Source organism: Chiloscyllium punctatum, chromosome 39 (genome assembly GCF_047496795.1).
Source record: "Chiloscyllium punctatum isolate Juve2018m chromosome 39, sChiPun1.3, whole genome shotgun sequence".
Classification (NCBI taxonomy): Eukaryota; Metazoa; Chordata; class Chondrichthyes; order Orectolobiformes; family Hemiscylliidae; genus Chiloscyllium; species Chiloscyllium punctatum.
The window spans coordinates 33,723,108-33,741,608 of NC_092777.1; the positions used below are offsets into that span (position 1 = coordinate 33,723,108).

The window sequence follows — 18,501 nt, forward strand, 5'->3', positions numbered from 1 at the left end:
CAGACGTGTTCGCATATATGTGGGCTGACAAGACGCATAATATGATGTTCTTTTATACCTTATAGCATCGATGGCTGGTTCTACACCAACATGAACTGATCAAATGGGAGAATTGCTATCACTAGATTTGAGCAGGTTTTTTACCTACACGATGAAGGACTCCTTCGCATATCGATAAAAATGCAATGCCCATGGGCTGAATCTTATGGTTTTTTGGCTAAGTGTCAGTTTTGTTATGTTGCATGGAGGGATTCTCTCTCCAAGGTCTAACAAGATCTCGGACCATCTTTATCCAAACTCACCTCATTAACTACCTAACCCACCTCTGGCATCCCTCTCACCCAATTCTAGTCTCATTCTACTACCTGATGTTAACAGAAGAACATACAACTCACCAGATAGCAACAAAATTGGGATCCCTGGTGCCCATAATCTTTTAAAAGTCCACTGGACACTGGACATTGGCATTCCAAAACTGCCCTGCATGTCAAAGGGAACTACTCATCCTCAAGAATGAGGCAACCCTGTGGTGTTGGCAATCAGAGACTTTGTCAACATGCAAGAGAGGAACTGATGCAACAGTCAGGTATGTGGGAGGCAATGGTTTTTGGAGCCTAGATGGTGCAGGACTGCAGCCATGCAATGAGAACTCAATCATCCAGCTGTTTCCATGGCTAGGATGTCAGCTGCCATGGAAAGCTAAGTCCAAAATCTTCAGTGTTTGCTGTTGGTCCACATGACTAACGGTATGGTAACAGGTGAATGGAGAGCTCAGTGCTCACTGTCGGTGCCCCTTTCTCACAAGGAGATGGGATGGTGTTAGGATGCACCCAGTCAGAAGAGCAATCACACTGAGGCCCTTCAGAAGCCTCCTCTCAGGACACTCTAGAGGTGGTCTGGCCCTCCACTCTGCCTGCTCCCTCCGAATTTTGGATGTTCAAGCTAAGGATGGTCCATTTGCCTCGACCAGGATCCCTAACTGACAGTTGTCTCACATTGGTGACAACTATTTCCCTAAGACTTTGCAAAATAACTGCTTGCTTGCTGCACATACAGTATGCGCCGTATAAGCTGTTGGCACATGGTGCAGGTGTGAGATTAACAAAGCACAGTATCATTCAGCAAGGTGTAGGAGTGATCTAGAAATTGCCATACACATGGCACCACAGACATAGAGAGGACAGGTATTGAGATCCTATGGTCACACTTTCAAAAAGTACAGGAAGTTAAACAATAAGAATTTAGAAGTAGTAATCTCTGGATTGATCCTGGTGCTGTGTGCTAGCAAGAACAGAAACATCAAGGTGGTAAAAACTCAATATGTGACATAGAGATGGTGAAGGAGGGAGGACTTCAGTATTTCTAGGGCTGTGCAACCAGGTCTGGGGCAAAAGGCACCTATTCAAAAAAGGGATAGACAGGTTGCATCTCGACCAGACTGAGATAAATATCCTTAGAGGGACATTAACTAGAACGTTTGAGTAGGGCTTAAATTCTGAAGGGGTTGGGCACCATTTAGAAAGAGAAAAGATAAATACGATGCATGGTTAGACCAATAGGCAGTGCTCAAGGTGGGAACAATTCCACGTTTGATAGGAATGGGTTAAGAGGAAATGATAAGTTATTAGATGGATTCAGGGCACAGGTAGACGCAATAAAGTTTATATCTAGGTCAGCGTGTATATGTATGAATACTTGGGCAAGTGACATGTACAGACATTTGTGGGGAAATGTTGCAGTTACAACTCGGCACCGTCCTCTTGAACTGTTGCACCAGTCCATCCGCTCCACTCTATCACCAACACTCCCCACCTGCATCTGCCTATTGCCTTCCAAGCTACCTTCCACGCAGCCACACCCCCCTCCTATTTATCTCTCAGACCATTCCACCTCCCACCCCTCTCACATTCCTGATGAAGGGTTTATGCTTGAAACATCAACTCCCCCAGTCCTCAGATGCTGCCTGACCTGCTGTGCTTTTTCAGTGCCACGCTTTTCGACTCAAAGATAGGCAGGCCTTAGTATTATAGACTTCTGTATACAAGAGGCACAAGGTAGATTGGAAATGAGAAAAGCAGTAGATGCGGTAGTAATGATTAAGATTAGAATGGCAGTATTCAAGAGGGGTCATCTATTTGGCGAGAACCAAGGAAATTCACATTTTTAGTGTCTATATTCCACTAAACAGTGGGAGATACACTGTATAGATGAATAAATATGCAAAATTAAGTGAGTACTTAGAATGAAATAATTTGATTATCTATGTATGGATAGTAGTCGTGTAAAGTGCAGAGAGGGGCAGGCGTTCCTGAATGTATTCAAGAGAAAACTATACAATCGTGTGTCTCCAGGTCAATGAGAAGGGGGACACATATCATTCCTGATTCTTGGGACTGACCATAACGTTCCAGGCTTCCTTAGACACCAAAATGGTACAAAAAAAATTGGAGAACTGTAAATATTACGCCCTTATTCAAAGCAGGATGGAAAACATGCTCAGAAGCTACTAGTCAGTTAATTCATTTTGGATGATAGGAAGACATCTGTAAATAATATTCTGGGGCAAAATCAATAAACTGTTGGGCAACTGTAGATTAAGTAAGGAAAGTTGGCAAAGATTTGTCAAGGGCAACTCGTTTAATTCATTTCAGGTGGTTTGATGAGGTAATAAAGGTTGATGATGGTAATGCAGTTGAGGCAATTTACTTGGCCTTCTCGAAGGCATCTGATAAAGTGCCACACAACAGACTGGAGGGAAAAGTTATAGCTCATGGAATAAAAAGACAACAGCAACATGGATGTGAAAATGGTTCAGTAACAGGGAACAGATTTGTGGTTAATGGACATTTTTTGGATTGCAGGAAGATTTGTGCTTGAGTTCCGCACGGTCAGTGTTGGGATCCTTGCTCTTCCTGATAAATATTGAATTAGACCTTTGTCTAAAGAGTGAAATTCAAAATTTGCAGATGAACTAAAACTTGGAAGCATTGTGATCTATGAAAACGATGGCATAGAACTTCAAAAGAACATGCACAAGCTGGAGGAATGAACAGGCAAGTTGCAGCTGAAATTCAGTTCAGGGAAATGTGAACTGATGCATGTTACTGAGACAGGCAATATAATACGAAATGTATAATTCTAAAGAGGATGCAAGATTGCAGGGATCAGGATGCATATAAGCATAAGTCATCAAAAGCGGTAGGACAAGCTGAGAGAGCTGTTAATCAAACATACAATAGCATTTACTATTATCAGGGACACAGGTTAGAATAGCACAGAGTGAAATAAGTCCACAGAGGCCAGTATCCTATCACCAAGTCATTTACACGTGGCAAACTGATCCAACTTTCTCACAGCCAGCTCAGAGTGAACAGTCTGACACTTCTGCTTTTTCTTTAAACACACTCCTGTTCTTATCTTTCTGCCAGGGCTCTCTGATTGCACCAGATTAACAGCACCAACCTGCAAATTCATATTCTGTGAGATCCACCTGGCTCATCTCATTATAATCATTACATCTGGGAGGCTGTTAAGTGTATAAACAGAGATTATGTTAAAATTGTCCTAAATTTCAATTTGGCTTCAAGTGGGGTATTATACCCAGTTCTTAAGCCAAAGTTTAGGAAATATGTGAAAGTATTAGAAAAGTGCAGGGAAGATTCATGAGAATTGTTCCAGGATGAGGAACTTTATTTCCGCAGATAAGTTTGGAAAAGTTGGGACTGTTTGCCTTTGAGAAGAGAAAGATGAAAGGAGATTTGACTGACATATTCAAAATCACAAGGGGTGTGGACAGAATAGATTAACTGCTGCCAATAGTGAAAGGGGTCACAGGATTAGACAATTGGCAAAAGAACAATGGTGACATGAGGTGAAGTTTTTTTGAAAAAGAATGTAGTTAAGATCTGGAATATGTTGCCTAGGAATCTGGTGGAGACATGTGCAATTGAGGCATTTGGGAGGGAACTGGATTGTTATCTAAAAAGAAAGAGTGTGCAGTGCTAAAGGGGGGTACTCAGGGGGAGGTACTAGGTGAATTGCTCTTTCAACGAGGTGGCACAGATAAGACAGATAACCTCCTGCTATGCTATTACAGCTTTGTCACGCTAAAGAAAATCGGAGATTTTCATTCGCGAAATAAATCCCAAATCCTCCCTTAGAATAACATTTTTTTAAAAATAGATTGTACATTTAATACAACTTGATTGTATTGCGTGTGAACAACAGAATGGCACTAATCTTCTTAAACTGTCATGTTGATTATTGGCTGAACAATATATGTTTATTGTTAAAGCATTAAAAAGTCTCCAAGTACAATTCTTCTTACCTTCCTGTCTTTTCCACTAGTTATTATTTGATATTCCTCAGGATGGTAACAAACACACTTAAAAAGGGTATTTGCCAAAATCATTTGATTTCTTGCATAGCGTCTATAAGAGATAAAATGTAATTTAGAGAGATTAATAATAGTCAGTAGTTTTCAAAGCCAAGGCCAAAGCTCCCAATTCAGTGGTGAACAAAAATGCTCCATGGCCCACTCACTTCAATTTCTCCCTTTATTCCCAAAGATTCTCATACTAGGTTACAGCTCATCCACCCATTCATATTCAGTTAATAGACTGTAACCTTTGAGTATCAGCAGGCTATTTGGTCATATTGTGCTCATCATGGGGTGCATATTTTGAGTACGACCTCCATATAAGATTTTAATATGCAGTCCTTGAAAAATGATAACTTGTAAATGTTATGATCCTAAATGAGACACTTGATCTATTTAAAGTAGACAAAGTTTGAAATCCTAGGCTATCATGATAAAGCCATGGGATTCAATATATCTTTTTAAACAAACAAACTGAGAACAAAGTTAGAATTTTAAAATGATCTACAATAGATATAACTCAGAGTCTATAATTCAAAATTAACAGAAGGTAAACATAACAGAAACTGTGGTTGAACTCCCCATCATGAAACATCAAATAGCAGATATGGTCAAGTTAGATCCCACAGATTTCTCAGCAATTTACCCAAATGTTAGTAACACTTTGGGTCTCAAAATCTTATTAAAACACTGCCTCCTTCACAAGAGAATCAAAATTGCTCCAATTTAGTCTGCTTGCAAGAGACAATCTCAGCTTTTAACTAATCCAAACTTCAATGAATACCACTGCCTCAGAATTTCTCTGCAACTCAATCTTTCTCACTTGCACCAAATAAGTAGGGGGAAGTGACGACGACCAGAGAGGCAGCCGAGACCCGGAAGCAGGTAGAGCGTAAGCTTACCTGGGTAGGTTTGCTTCCCCTTTAAAAGCGCGCAGCTGAAGAACCCGAGGCACTACGGAGGTAGTGCCTCCCACCCGCCCTCCTCCTCTAACCTAATAATAAGATCCGTTGTGGTAAGGAGGTAAGTGCCGAATTTTGCTTGTTGTATTCTTTAGACCCAGTGTTTTTTTAAAATAAAGGTTAGCTTTAGAGGGATGGCAGCGAAGGCAGTGCAATGTTCCTCCTGCAACATGTATGAGGTGAGGGATGCCATGGACGTCCCTGCTGATTACACTTGCAGGAAGTGCACCCATCTCCTGCTCCTCCAAGACCGTGTTAGGGAACTGGAGCTGGAGTTGGATGAACTTCGGATCATTCGGGAGGCAGAGGGTGTCATAGATCGGAGCTATAGGGAAGTAGTAACTCCAAAGATGGCAGATAGATGGGTGACAGTGAGGGGGACTGGGAGGAAGCAGCCAGTGTAGGGACCCCCTGTGGTCGTTCCCCTCAAGAACAAGTATACCGTTTTGGATACTTGTGGGGGGGAACGACTTACCAGGGGTAAGTAACGGGGCTCAGGCCTCTGGCACGGAGCCTGTCCCCGCTACTCAGAAGGGAAGGGTGGAGAAGAGCAGAGCAATAATAATTGGGGACTCGATAGTTCGGGGCACAGATAGGCGGTTTTGTGGGAACGAGAGAGACTCACGTTTGGTATGTTGCCTCCCAGGTGCAAGGGTACGTGATGTCTCTGATCGTGTTTTCCGGGTCCTTAAGGGGGAGGGGGAGCAGCCTGAAGTCGTGGTCCATATTGGCACCAATGACATAGGTAGGAGGAGTGCTGAGGATGTTAGACAGGCTTTTAGGGAGCTAGGTTGGAAGCTCAGAGTTAGAACGAACAGAGTTGTTGTCTCTGGTTTGTTACCCGTGCCACGTGATAAGAGAGTCGAGGAATAGGGAGAGAGAACAGTTAAATGCGTGGCTACAGGGATGGTGCAGGAGGGAGGGATTTCGGTACTTGGATAACTGGGGTTCTTTCTGGGGAAGGTGGGACCTCTATAAACAGGATGGTCTGCACCTGAACCTGAGGGGCACCAGTATCCTTGGGGGGAGGTTTTCTAGTGCTCTTGGGGGGGGTTTAAACTAACTCTGCAGGGGCATGGGAACCCAGACTGTAGCTTTAGGGTGCAGGACCTGGAGTGTAGGGAGGTTAGGAATATGGCATCAATCTTAAAGGAGGGTGCCTGTAAACAGAAGAGTGGCTTGAAGTGTGTATACTTTAATGCCAGAAGTATACGAAATAAGGTAGGTGAACTCGCAGCGTGGGTTGGTACCTGGGACTTCGATGTTGTGGCTATTACGGAGACGTGGCTAGATCAGGGACAGGATTGGCTGTTGCAGGTTCCAGGGTTTAAATGTTTTAGTAGGGTCAGAGGTGGGGGTAAAAGGGGGGGGGGTGTGGCTTTGCTTGTCAAAGATAGTATTACAGCGGTGGAAAGGAAGATGGACGAAGATTTGTCATCTGAGGTAGTTTGGGTTGAGGTTAGGAATAGGAGAGGTGAGGTCACCCTGTTAGGAGTCTTTTACAGGCCTCCTAATAGTCCTAGAATCGTTGAAGAAAGGATTGCGAAGATGATTCAGGAGAAGAGTGACAGTAATAGGGTGATTGTTATGGGAGACTTTAACTTTCCTGATATTGATTGGGAAAGCTATAGCTCAAGTTCGTTAGATGGGTCAGTGTTTGTGCAATGTGTGCAGGAGAGTTTCCTGACACAATATGTAGATAAGCCAACAAGAGGTGAGGCCATACTGGATTTGGTTCTGGGTAACGAACCAGGCCAGGTATTAGAACTAGAGGTAGGTGAGCACTTTGGGGACAGTGACCACAATTCGGTGATTTTTACTCTAGTGATGGAGAGGGATAAGTGTGTACTACAGGGCAAGAGTTATAGCTGGGGGCAGGGAAATTATGATGCATTGAGGCATGATTTAGGATGTGTGGATTGGAAAAGTAGATTCCAAGGCAAGAGCGTAATTGATATGTGGAACTTGTTCAAGGAGCAACTATTGAGTGTCCTTGATAAGTACGTACCTATCAGGCAGGGAGGAAAGGGTCGTGTGAGGGAGCCGTGGTTTAATAAGGAGTTGGAATCCCTTGTTAAATGGAAGAGGGCGGCCTTTGTAAAGATGAGGCGTGAAGGTTCAATAGGGGCGATTGAGAGTTATAAGGTAGCCCGGAAGGACCTGAAGAGAGAGCTAAGAGCAGCAAGGAGGGGACATGAAAGGTCCTTAGTGGGTAGGATTAGGGAAAACCCTAAGGCTTTCTATAGGTATGTTAGGAATAAAAGAATGACTAGGGAAGGAATAGGTCCAATCAAGGATAGTAATGGGAAGTTGCGTGTGGAGGCTGAAGAGATTGGGGAGGCGCTGAATGAATACTTTTCGTCAGTATTCACTCAGGAACAGGACATTGTTGTCGATATGAATACTGAGGCACGAATAAGTAGAATGGATGGCTTTGAGATATGTAGAGAAGAGGTGTTGGAAATTCTGGCAAGGGTGAAAATAGATAAGTCCCCTGGGCCTGATGGCATTTATCCTAGGATTCTCTGGGAAGCAAGGGAGGAGATTGCAGAGCCATTGGCCTTGATTTTTGTGTCCTCTTTGTCGACAGGAGTAGTGCCAGAGGACTGGAGGCTAGCAAACGTGGTTCCCTTGTTCAAGAAGGGGAGTAGGGATAATCCTAGTAACTATAGGCCAGTGAGTCTCACTTCTGTTGTGGGCAAAGTCTTAGAGAGAATTGTAAGGGATAGGATTTATGAACATTTGGATAGGAATAATGTGATCAAGGATAGTCAGCATGGTTTTGTGAAGGGCAGGTCGTGCCTCACAAACCTTATTGAATTCTTTGAGAAGGTGACTAAGGAGGTAGATGAGGGGAAAGCGGTAGATGTGGTATATATGGATTTTAGTAAGGCGTTTGATAAGGTCCCCCATGGTAGGCTACTGCAGAAAATACAGAGATATGGCATTGAGGGTGAGTTGGAGGTTTGGATTAGGAATTGGCTCTCTGGAAGAAGACAGAGGGTAGTAGTTGATGGCAAAGGTTCATTTTGGAGTGCCGTCACGAGCGGTGTTCCGCAAGGATCTGTTTTGGGACCATTGCTGTTTGTCATTTTTATAAATGACCTGGAGGAAGGGTTAGAAGGTTGGGTGAGCAAGTTTGCGGATGATACGAAAGTCGGAGGAGTTGTAGACAGTGAGGAAGGATATGGCAGGTTACAGCGGGATATAGAGAAGCTGCAGAGCTGGGCAGAAAGGTGGCAAATGGAGTTCAATGTAGCTAAGTGTGAAGTGATTCACTTTGGTAAGAGTAATACAAAGATGGATTACTGGGCTAATGGTAGACTACTTGGTAGTGTGGAAGAGCAGAGGGATCTTGGTGTCCATGTACACAGATCTCTGAAAGTTGCCACCCAGGTAAATAGTGCAGTGAAGAAGGCATATGGCGTACTGGCTTTTATTGGTAGAGGAATTGAGTTCCGGAGTCCTGAGGTCATGTTGCAGTTGTATAAGACTCTGGTGCGGCCGCATCTGGAATATTGTGTGCAGTTTTGGTCGCCATACTATAGGAAGGATGTGGAGGCACTGGAACGGGTGCAGAGGAAGTTTACCAGGATGTTGCCTGGTATGGTAGGAAGATCCTATGAGGAAAGGCTGAGGCACTTGGGGTTGTTTTCATTGGAGAAAAGAAGGTTTAGGGGTGATTTGATAGAGGTGTACAAGATGATTAGGAGGTTAGATAGGGTTGACAGTGAGAACCTTTTTCCACGTATGGAGTCAGCTATTACAAGGGGGCATAGCTTTAAATTAAGGGGGGGTAGATATAGGACGGATGTTAGGGGTAGGTTCTTCACTCAGCGAGTCGTAAGTTCATGGAATGCCCTGCCAGTAGCAGTAGTGGACGCTCCCTCTTTATGAGTATTTAAGCGGGCATTGGATAGGTATATGGAGGATAGTGGGTTAGTGTAGGTTAGGTGGGCTTTGATCGGCGCAACATCGAGGGCCGAAGGGCCTGTACTGCGCTGTATTCTTCTATGTTCTATGTTCTATGTTCTATGTAAGTACTGCTTGTGGGTCTCCTTCAGCTGCATTGAACTGACATCTTCTCCAACAGTTTTTTTTCAACTCTGTTGAGCTGATAAGTGCTCCAGGGCTTCCCAGAACCCCACCTTCTCAGCAGAGAGAACTATCAAGCAGCTTTCCCAAAGCTTCATCTGTACTGAGATAGCCAACAGGCAGCATTTTAGCTGCAAAGAGCTTCTTCCCTATTCCTAAACAACTCTCACTGACAACTGACGCATCCTTATCTTTGTTCTTGGACATGGTCAAATGTAGCATTGGAACATCTTGTGCCTTTAATGTTACAATCTCAAACTACTAACTCTCCCCACCTTTATACATACTATCTCTCAAAGACATAGTTTTGAATAAGTAAAAGCTATATTTGATGACCTTGCACATAGCTTTATCTTCTTTGTGCCTCACTATCACATCTGATCTCTGAAATAGAATCAAAGTATCATAAATCGTAAGGATGCCATCAAGCATTATGATTTCAAGAGGACATGCTTTCCTGAGTAGGATACAAGAAGCATTTCACTGTTATTTCATTGTAACATTTATTGTCTTTTCTTTCTTAATAACTCTTAGCTGCAGTTTTTCTATTTAGTTTAAGTATCCTCTGGTTTCGGTTCTCTAATTTAGCACCAAGATAACCACTTGTGCATTGCCTAATCATGTCATCCCACCATTGACAGCTGTACTTTCAGCCACTTAGACTTAAATGATCTGGAATTTGCTCCAAACACCTCCATCTTTCTACCTCCTTCTCTTCTTTTGAATACCATTTTTGAATTTTGGTTACCCCAACTAATTCATCATTATTTCTCTAATTAAACCTGTCTGAAGCACCTTCGGATAATATATCACATACAAAATCTTTAATATAATTTTGCATTTGTTGTCAGTTATATTGTGGATCAATTACGTGCTGCTTTTTCTTTAAACACACTCCTGTGAAATTTTGAAAATAAACATAAACTATGGTTGAAAAGGCATTGCTTCTCATCTACGTAAGTTAGTTCCAAATGAATCATGATGAGAACTGAGAAAATCTTGACAATGATTCAATCTTATAACATGGCACTGGACTTCTCCAAACACAGATACTGGATTAGTGGTGCTGGAAGAGCACAGCAGTTCAGGCAGCATCCAACGAGCAGCGAAATCGACATTTCGGGCAAAAGCCCTTCATCAGGAATAAAGGCAGTGAGCCTGAAGCGTGGAGAGATAAGCTAGAGGAGGGTGGGGGTGGGGAGAGAGTAGCATAGAGTACAATGGGTGAGTGGGGGAGGAGATGAAGGTGATAGGTCAAGGAGGAGAGGGTGGAGTGGATAGGTGGAAAAGAAGATAGGCAGGTCGGACAAGTCCGGACAAGTCAAGGAGTCAGTGCTGAGCTGGAAGTTTGAAACTAGGATGAGGTGGGGGAAGGGGAAATGAGGAAGCTGTTGAAGTCCACATTGATGCCCTGGGGTTGAAGTGTTCCAAGGCGGAAGATGAGGCGTTCTTTCTCCAGGCGTCTGGTGGTGAGGGAGCGGCGGTGAAGGAGGCCCAGGACCTCCATGTCCTCGGTAGAGTGGGAGGGGGAGTTGAAATGTTGGGCCACGGGGTGGTTTGGTTGATTGGTGCGGGTGTCTCAGAGATGTTCCCTAAAGCGTTCTGCTAGGAGGCGCCCAGTCTCCCCAATGTAGAGGAGACCACATCGGGAGCAACGGATACAATAAATGATATTAGTGGATGTGCAGGTAAAACTTTGATGGATGTGGAAGACTCCTTTAGGGCCTTGGATAGAGGTGAGGGAGGAGGTGTGGGCACAGGTTTTACAGTTCCTGCGGTGGCAGGGGAAAGTGCCAGAATGGGAGGGTGGGTCGTAGGGGGGTGTGGACCTGACCAGGTAGTCACGGAGGGAACGGTCTTTGCAGAAGGCGGAAAAGGGTGGGGAGGGAAATATATCCCTGGTGGTGGGGTCTTTTTGGAGGTAGCGGAAATGTCGGCGGATGATTTGGTTTATGCGAAGGTTTGTAGCGTGGAAGGTGAGCACCAGGGGCGTTCTGTCCTTGTTACGGTTGGAGGGGTGGGGTCTGAGGGCGGAGGTGCGGGATGTGGACGAGATGCGTTGGAGGGCATCTTTAACCACGTGGGAAGGGAAATTGCAGTCTCTAAAGGAGGAGGCCATCTGGTGTGTTCTATGGTGGAACTGGTCCTCCTGGGAGCAGATACGGCAGAGGCGGAGAAATTGGGAATACGGGATGACAGTTTTGCAAGAGATAGGGTAGGAAGAGGTGTAATCCAGGTAGCTATGGGAGTCGGTGGGTTTGTAAAAAATGTCAGTGTCAAGTCGGTCGTCACTAATGGAGATGGAGAGGTCCAGGAAGGGGAGCGAGGTGTCAGAGATGGTCCAGGTAAATTTAAGGTCAGGGTGGAATGTGTTGGTGAAGCAAACACAGAACCAATCTAGATGCAGTTCACATTTTAAAGCCAATACCACCATCTGCTGGTAGATATGGGTGAACACAAATTTTCAGGTGTATTTGCCTCAATTTCAACATGAGACAGAATTTTGTTTTGCTAAGTCCCAGTTCAGTCAAGGTTCTTGTAGGGTTTTGCATTGTGAGACCTAGTGAGGTCTCTCACCAGATATAACCAAACTTACTGCATTAATTACCTACAGTGCCCTATGATGTCTCTCACATCTGATTCCAGCCCCATCTTACCATGTGTTGTTCCCACTTAGTGGATATTCTGAGCAAGGCTGGCAACCCTTTCACCTGTAATATTTGATGTAAGTCCAAGATAGGTGCAGTGTCAGAGTGCACTCCCTTCTCAATGACATTGACTGGTCACTCAGTCACAGCAAAACCTCCACCAAGTTACTGCACAAGCTGAGCCTCAAAGTGGTTGACGATGGAGACATATCCATGGTTATGAGGGTGCAGCATGTTTCACTGTGTGGAGAAGTGTACTCAGCCCTGAAATGCTGTTTGACAGTATGCAACATGAAGGTTGTTCAGATCATGCAGTGAGTTGAACTGCCAGGTACCCACTCTGGTTTCTACATCACATCTTCTCAACGTCTAGCTTGTTTGGCAAGATAGAAAGTCAGAAAAGTTAGAAGCTAGCAAGGTAGAAAGTTGAATATTAATGAATCAATTTGGGTCATCAACAAGCATTAACAAGCAATAATCCTCCTCAATTGGCATCTCACCACTGCCTCGAGAGAAACTTTCTACTCCATTCCAGTGTTGGCAATGCCATCTTCCAGGACAAAAAAAACAATTGAAGCCTATCTACCCTTTCTAGTGCATGTTAAAGATCCCAGGTTCTATTCAAAAAGAACAGGGCGATCTCTTGAGATATTTATTCTTTGACTAACCTCATTGAAACACATTATCTGATCCCTCATCTCATTAGTGTCTGTAAAGTATTTATATATACAAATTGTCTGTCATGTTTATCTACAGATGCATTTCTTAGTCAACCTGTTCATAAATGTTATTACATTCTAAAACACATTTACTCTTTTACACTATTAAACAAGTGGACTTGAAACCGGGCCTCCTGGCTCAGTGGTAGGGATACCACCATTGTGCTATAAGTACCCTATGCTTACCATATCACAACAGTAAGTACAGTTAATAGCTGTGTTGCATTGTGGGATCTTCTAAGGGCATGAAAGGCATGATATAAATGCAAGTTCGTTCAAGTGTCAGCAATCTTAAAAACTCGTGGTTTATACAATTCAAAATATTTGCAGTTTCTTATTTTACAAGTTCCTCAAATACAGTTAGTATCCCCCTATTTCATGCAGAGCTAAAGCTATCTTTGATGACTGCGCACAGATTATTCCACTCTATTCGTATTCGTCTATCACAACTGGCCTAAAATAGAATCACTGCATCAGATTTGGTGTCTGCAGGAATTTTGATTTCAACATGGAGATTTCAACATTATTAGTACACTGGATCTCTTCATTAATATCTACTTCCCAAGATTATGCCACACTTGGGCAAAAAGGTGGTCGTGGGCAGTGGTGGGTGGAGCATTGGTGTGGCAGTGTGCTCCTTGCACTGTTTTTGCCTGGCTACCACCTTTTCCTGACAGCAAGTCTCGAGGTGTTTAATGCAATGTACTGGAAGTTCTCAAAGGTCTCCCTGTGGACCTTGATGATCAGGGTTTGTGGAGGGGGGTGTTTGTTGGTGGTGTTCGCTCCATAATGCCAGGCCAAGTTGGTGGAGGGCCTTTGTCTTGCTGATGTTCAGGATGAGACCCATGCTCTCACATGCCTTTATAAAAGGTGCCGATGACAATATGGAGTCTGTCCTTTGAGTTTGTACATATGAAAACATCATCTAAGTCTTGCAGATTGATGACACTAGGTGGGATGCCTTTGGTTTTGCCTTAAAAGGTGGTAGAGATTGAATAATTTCTGCTGGTTCTGTAGGTTAGTTCCACTCTAAGTGGGCACCTTGTCAGTGGGGAGGTGAAGCATTTCAGCTAGGTAGACCTAGAACAGTGCTGGGTAGTGAGGCAATGGGGAACGGATTGATGGTAGAACCATTTGTCATTACCATGACTTTAATGTCTTGTGAAGCAGGCAAAGAATGGTACAAAGTTTGTGGTGCAGCCATAGCAGAGGTGAACACTCCATAACACTTTCTGGTTGATGGTGTTAAAGACCTTTTGTAAGGTTGAAGAAAGCCATGTACAGTGGTAGGTTATTTTCTCCCATCTTTCTCCCTCCATCTGTTCTTTGATGACTGTTCACCTTTACTAGTTCAACTATTTTTGTCTGATACACCAGTCTGAAGCTCCTCTAAATGGTTTTTCAGTGTCATGGCTGCCACATAGGATGCAACCTACATATACTGGAGGTGAGGAGTTCTGGAGGTGGAAAGGCAACTTAATGAAGTCACGGTGGTAGCATTACAGAACCCTGCATCCTCCCACCTCCACCATTCTTGGCTTTCTAACCCAGCTGCCAATGGAGGATCTTAAGTCGTCAACAATGACCAGTTAAGCATCACATAAGGGGCTATTCCCGCCTAGACTGCAATTTTCTCAACTCCAGACTGGATATGCTGTGGTGCAGTCCTGCAATGCATGTTAGAAAGATCAGAAACTCATTCAATAACTGCAAAGAAAATAACTATATCATAATCAGTCAAAAGGTGTGTGAGAAGATAATTTTTAACAATTAATTTGAAAGTCCAGTGGCTAAGTTTTTAACCATCTAAAATGTATAAATCCTCAAAATCTGTACAGTTTATGTGTCATTTTAGATCACTCAAAAACTACCCATTTGCACCATGTTAAAATTGCAATTAAAACAGAACTAAGCCTTATCTTCGAAACATGCAGTAAAGTGAACTCCATTTCCTGGCCCTGACCAATAGAAGCCTGGTTGTGAATTTAAAAGCCTTGTCCACCCAGAAAGATAATGGTTAAAAGGTGAAAATTTAAAAATATGTGGTTGGATTAGATTAGATTATTTACAGTGTGGAAACAGGCCCTTCGGCCCAACAAGTCCACACCGCCCCGCCGAAGCGTAACCCACCCATACTCCTACATCTACCCCTTACCTAACACTACGGGCAATTTAGCATGGCCAATTCACCTGACCTGCACTTCTTTGGACTGTGGGAGGAAACCGGAGCACCCGGAGGAAACCCACACAGACACGGGGAGAACGTGCAAACTCCGCACAGTCAGTCGCCTGAGGCAGAAATTGAACCCAGGTCTCTGGCGCTGTGAGGCAGCAGTGCTAACCACTGTGCTACCGTGCCACCACTGGTAGAGCAAATGAATATTGTGTAAGAGTCCTGATTGATGGAGCTTTTAAATAGGTAAGTGGTAAGGTTGAGTGGGAGGTGTTGTAAACTGAGCAGCAGCTGAGGTGCATGGTTCAGATGGTAGGAAATTACATTTGAATAGTCATAAGACCATAAGGCATAGTAGCAGAATTAGGCCATTCAGCCCACTGAGTCTACTCCACTATTTAATCATGGTTGCTTTGTTTCTCAACACCATTCTGTTGTCTTTTCCCTGTAACACTTAATCCTCTCACTGATCAAGAACCTATCCATCTCTGTCTTGAATACACTCAATGACTTCGCCTCCATAGCCTTCTGTTAAAATGCATTCCACAGATTCACTACCCTCTGCCTGAAGAAATTCCTCCTCACCTCAGTTCTAAAGTAGTCCTCTCAATCGGAGGCTGCGCCCTCAGGTACCAACCTTTACTATTCGTGGAAACATCCACTCTATCCAGCCCTCTCAGTACTTTGTAAGTTTAAATGTGATCCTTCTAAATTCCATAGAGTATAGACCCAAAGTCCTCAACTGATCCTCAAATGACAAGCCCTCATTCCTCAATAATAACTGTCCTTCCACCTATCTTTGATTCATATGCAAATTTATCAACAATGCCCTTAGTCCTTTGTCCAGATCATTAACGTATGATGTGAATGATTGTGGTCCCAACACTGACCCCTGCAAAACTCCACAAGTCATTGGCTGCCATCCTGAAAAAGACCCCTTTATCTCCAATCTCTGTCTTCTGCCATTCAGCCAATCCTCTCTCCATGCCAGTACTATATGCTGACCTTGACTGCTCATATACGCTCATTGAATTTCTTGTAGTAATGCATCCAGATTTTTGTGGTTTGACTCCCAAGTATCTTTTGCCAATCCATTCTGAACATGTGGCTAGAGGGCTGCTTGGTCTTTCTCCCCTTCTCTTACAAACTCTCTCCTGCTTTACAGTCTAGAACAGCGTCTCAACAACCTTGGGAAGTATGAGCCATGCTTCAATGTCTCTCAGGTTAAAATCTCTTCCGGCATGACTGCCAGGACCAGTTACATCCACAATACGTTTCTACTTTAAGAGGTGAAAAATATCTTTAAGCAGTGCAGTGTAGTTTTATGGGTGCCAACCAGTCATATTGGCCTCCTGCTGATGCATCTAGCAAGGCTTGTGATGGTTGGACACTAAAATCAACAAGATTATCAGGCAGCATGAAGTCGATGTTCCAGCTGCATCAAGAACGCATTTTGCACCATTTTTTTGTTGCAAATGGACATAGGAACCAGTCAACTGTATTCAGTAAGCAACACTCAATCAATGCAAGACGGTCAGTTGGATGCAGTTAGTGATATCAAATCATTACTTTTTAAAAATTCATTCATAAAATGTGGGCATCACTGGCTGTGCCAGCATTTATTGCCCATCCTTAATTGTGCAGTCAACCACATTTCTGTGTATCTGGAGTTACATGTCGGCCAGACCTGGAAGAACTGTAGTTTCCTCCTGAAAAGGACATGAGTTAACCAGATGAATTTTCCAACAGTCAACAACTGTTTGTCACCCAAATTCATTATTAGACTCTCAATTTCAGTTTTTATTGAATTCACATTCTATCATCTGACATAGAGTACAGCACGGAAACAGACCCTTCAGTCCAACCCGTCCATGTCTACCAGATATCCCAACCCAATCCAGTCTCACCTGCCAGCACCCAGCTCATATCCCTCTAAACCCTTCCTATTCATTTACCCACCCAGATGCCTTTTAAATGTTGCAATTGTACTAGCCCCCCGCACTTCCTCTGGTAGCCCATTCCACACGCGCTCCACCTTCTGTGTGAAAAAGTTGCCCGTTAGGTCTCTTTTACCCTAAACCTATGTCCTCTAGTTCTGGATTTCCCAACCCCATGGAAAAGACCTTGTCTATTTACCTTATCCATGTACCTCATGATTTTATAAACCTCTACTAGGTCGCCCCTCAGCATTTGATGCTCCAGGGAAAACAGCCCTAACCTACTCAACCTCGCCCTTTCACTCAAATGCTTCAATTCTGGCAACATCCTTGTAAATCTTTTCTGAACCCTTTCAAGTTTCACAATATCATTCAATAGGAAGGAGACCAGAATTGCACACAATATTCCAAAAGCAGCCTAATCAATGTCCTATACAGCCACAACATGACCTCCCTACTCCTGTACTCAATACTCTGACAAATAAACGAAAGCATACCAAATGCCTTCTTCACTATCCTAACTACCTGCGACTCTACTTTCAAGGAGCTATGAACCTGCACACCAAGGTCTCTTTGTTCAGCAACACTCCCTAAGACCTTACCATTAAGTGTACAAGTTCTGCTGAGATTTGGTTTCCCAAAATGCAGTACCTCACAGTTATCTAAATTAAACTCCATCTGCCACTCCTCAGCTCATTGGCTCATCTGATCAAGGTCCCGTTGTAATCTGACGTAATCTTCGCTGTCCACTACACCTCCAATTTTGGTGTCATCTGCAAATTTACTAACTATACCCCTTAAGTTCACATCCAAATCATTTTATAAATTATGAAAAGTAGTGGACCCAGCATCAATCCTTATGGCACTCCACTGGTCACAGGCCTCCAGTCTGAAAAACAACCCTCCACCACTACCTTCGAGGCAGTTCTGTATCCAAACGGCAATTTCTCCCTGTAATCCATGAGATCTAATCTTGCTAATCAGCCTCCCACCAGGAACCTTGTCGAATGCCTTACTGAAGTTCATGTAGATCATTCTACTGCTCTGTCCTCATCAATTTTCTTTGTGACTTCTTCTAAAAACTCAATCAAGTGTGTGAGACATGATTTCCCATGCACAAAGCCATGTTGACTATCCCTAATCGGTCCTTGCCTTTCCAAATACATGTACATCCTGTCCCTCAGGATTCCCTCCAACAACTTGCCCACTACCGACATCAGGCTCACTGGTCTATAGCTCCCTGGCTTGTCCTTACCACCTTTCTTAAACAGTGGCACCACGTTAGCCAACCTCCAGTCGTCCGGCACCTCACCTGTGACTATCGATGATACAAATATCTCAGCAAGAGGGCCAGAAATCACTTTCCTAGCTTCCCACAGAGATCCTGGGGATTTATTCACTTTTACGCATTTCAAGACATCCAGCACTTCCTCCTCTGCAATATAGACATTTTTCAAGATGTCACCATCTATTACCCTACATTCTATATTTTCTATTAACTTTTCCACAGTAAACACTGATGCAAAATACTCGTTTCGGATTTTCCCCATCTCCTGCGGCTCCACACAAAGGCCGCCTTGCTGATCTTT

At 43.6% G+C, this 18,501-nt stretch overlaps 1 protein-coding gene across 1 annotated transcript in view; it reads right to left on the reverse strand.

Moving 5' to 3' along the window:
- cfap52 (cilia and flagella associated protein 52) overlaps positions 1-18,501 on the reverse strand; it is an 88,733-nt gene that overhangs the window by 18,731 nt on the left and 51,501 nt on the right. The window contains exon 12 of the mRNA XM_072558428.1: positions 4,328-4,430. Coding sequence (XP_072414529.1) covers positions 4,328-4,430 — 103 coding nt within the window. The remainder of the gene's footprint in view (positions 1-4,327; positions 4,431-18,501) is intronic.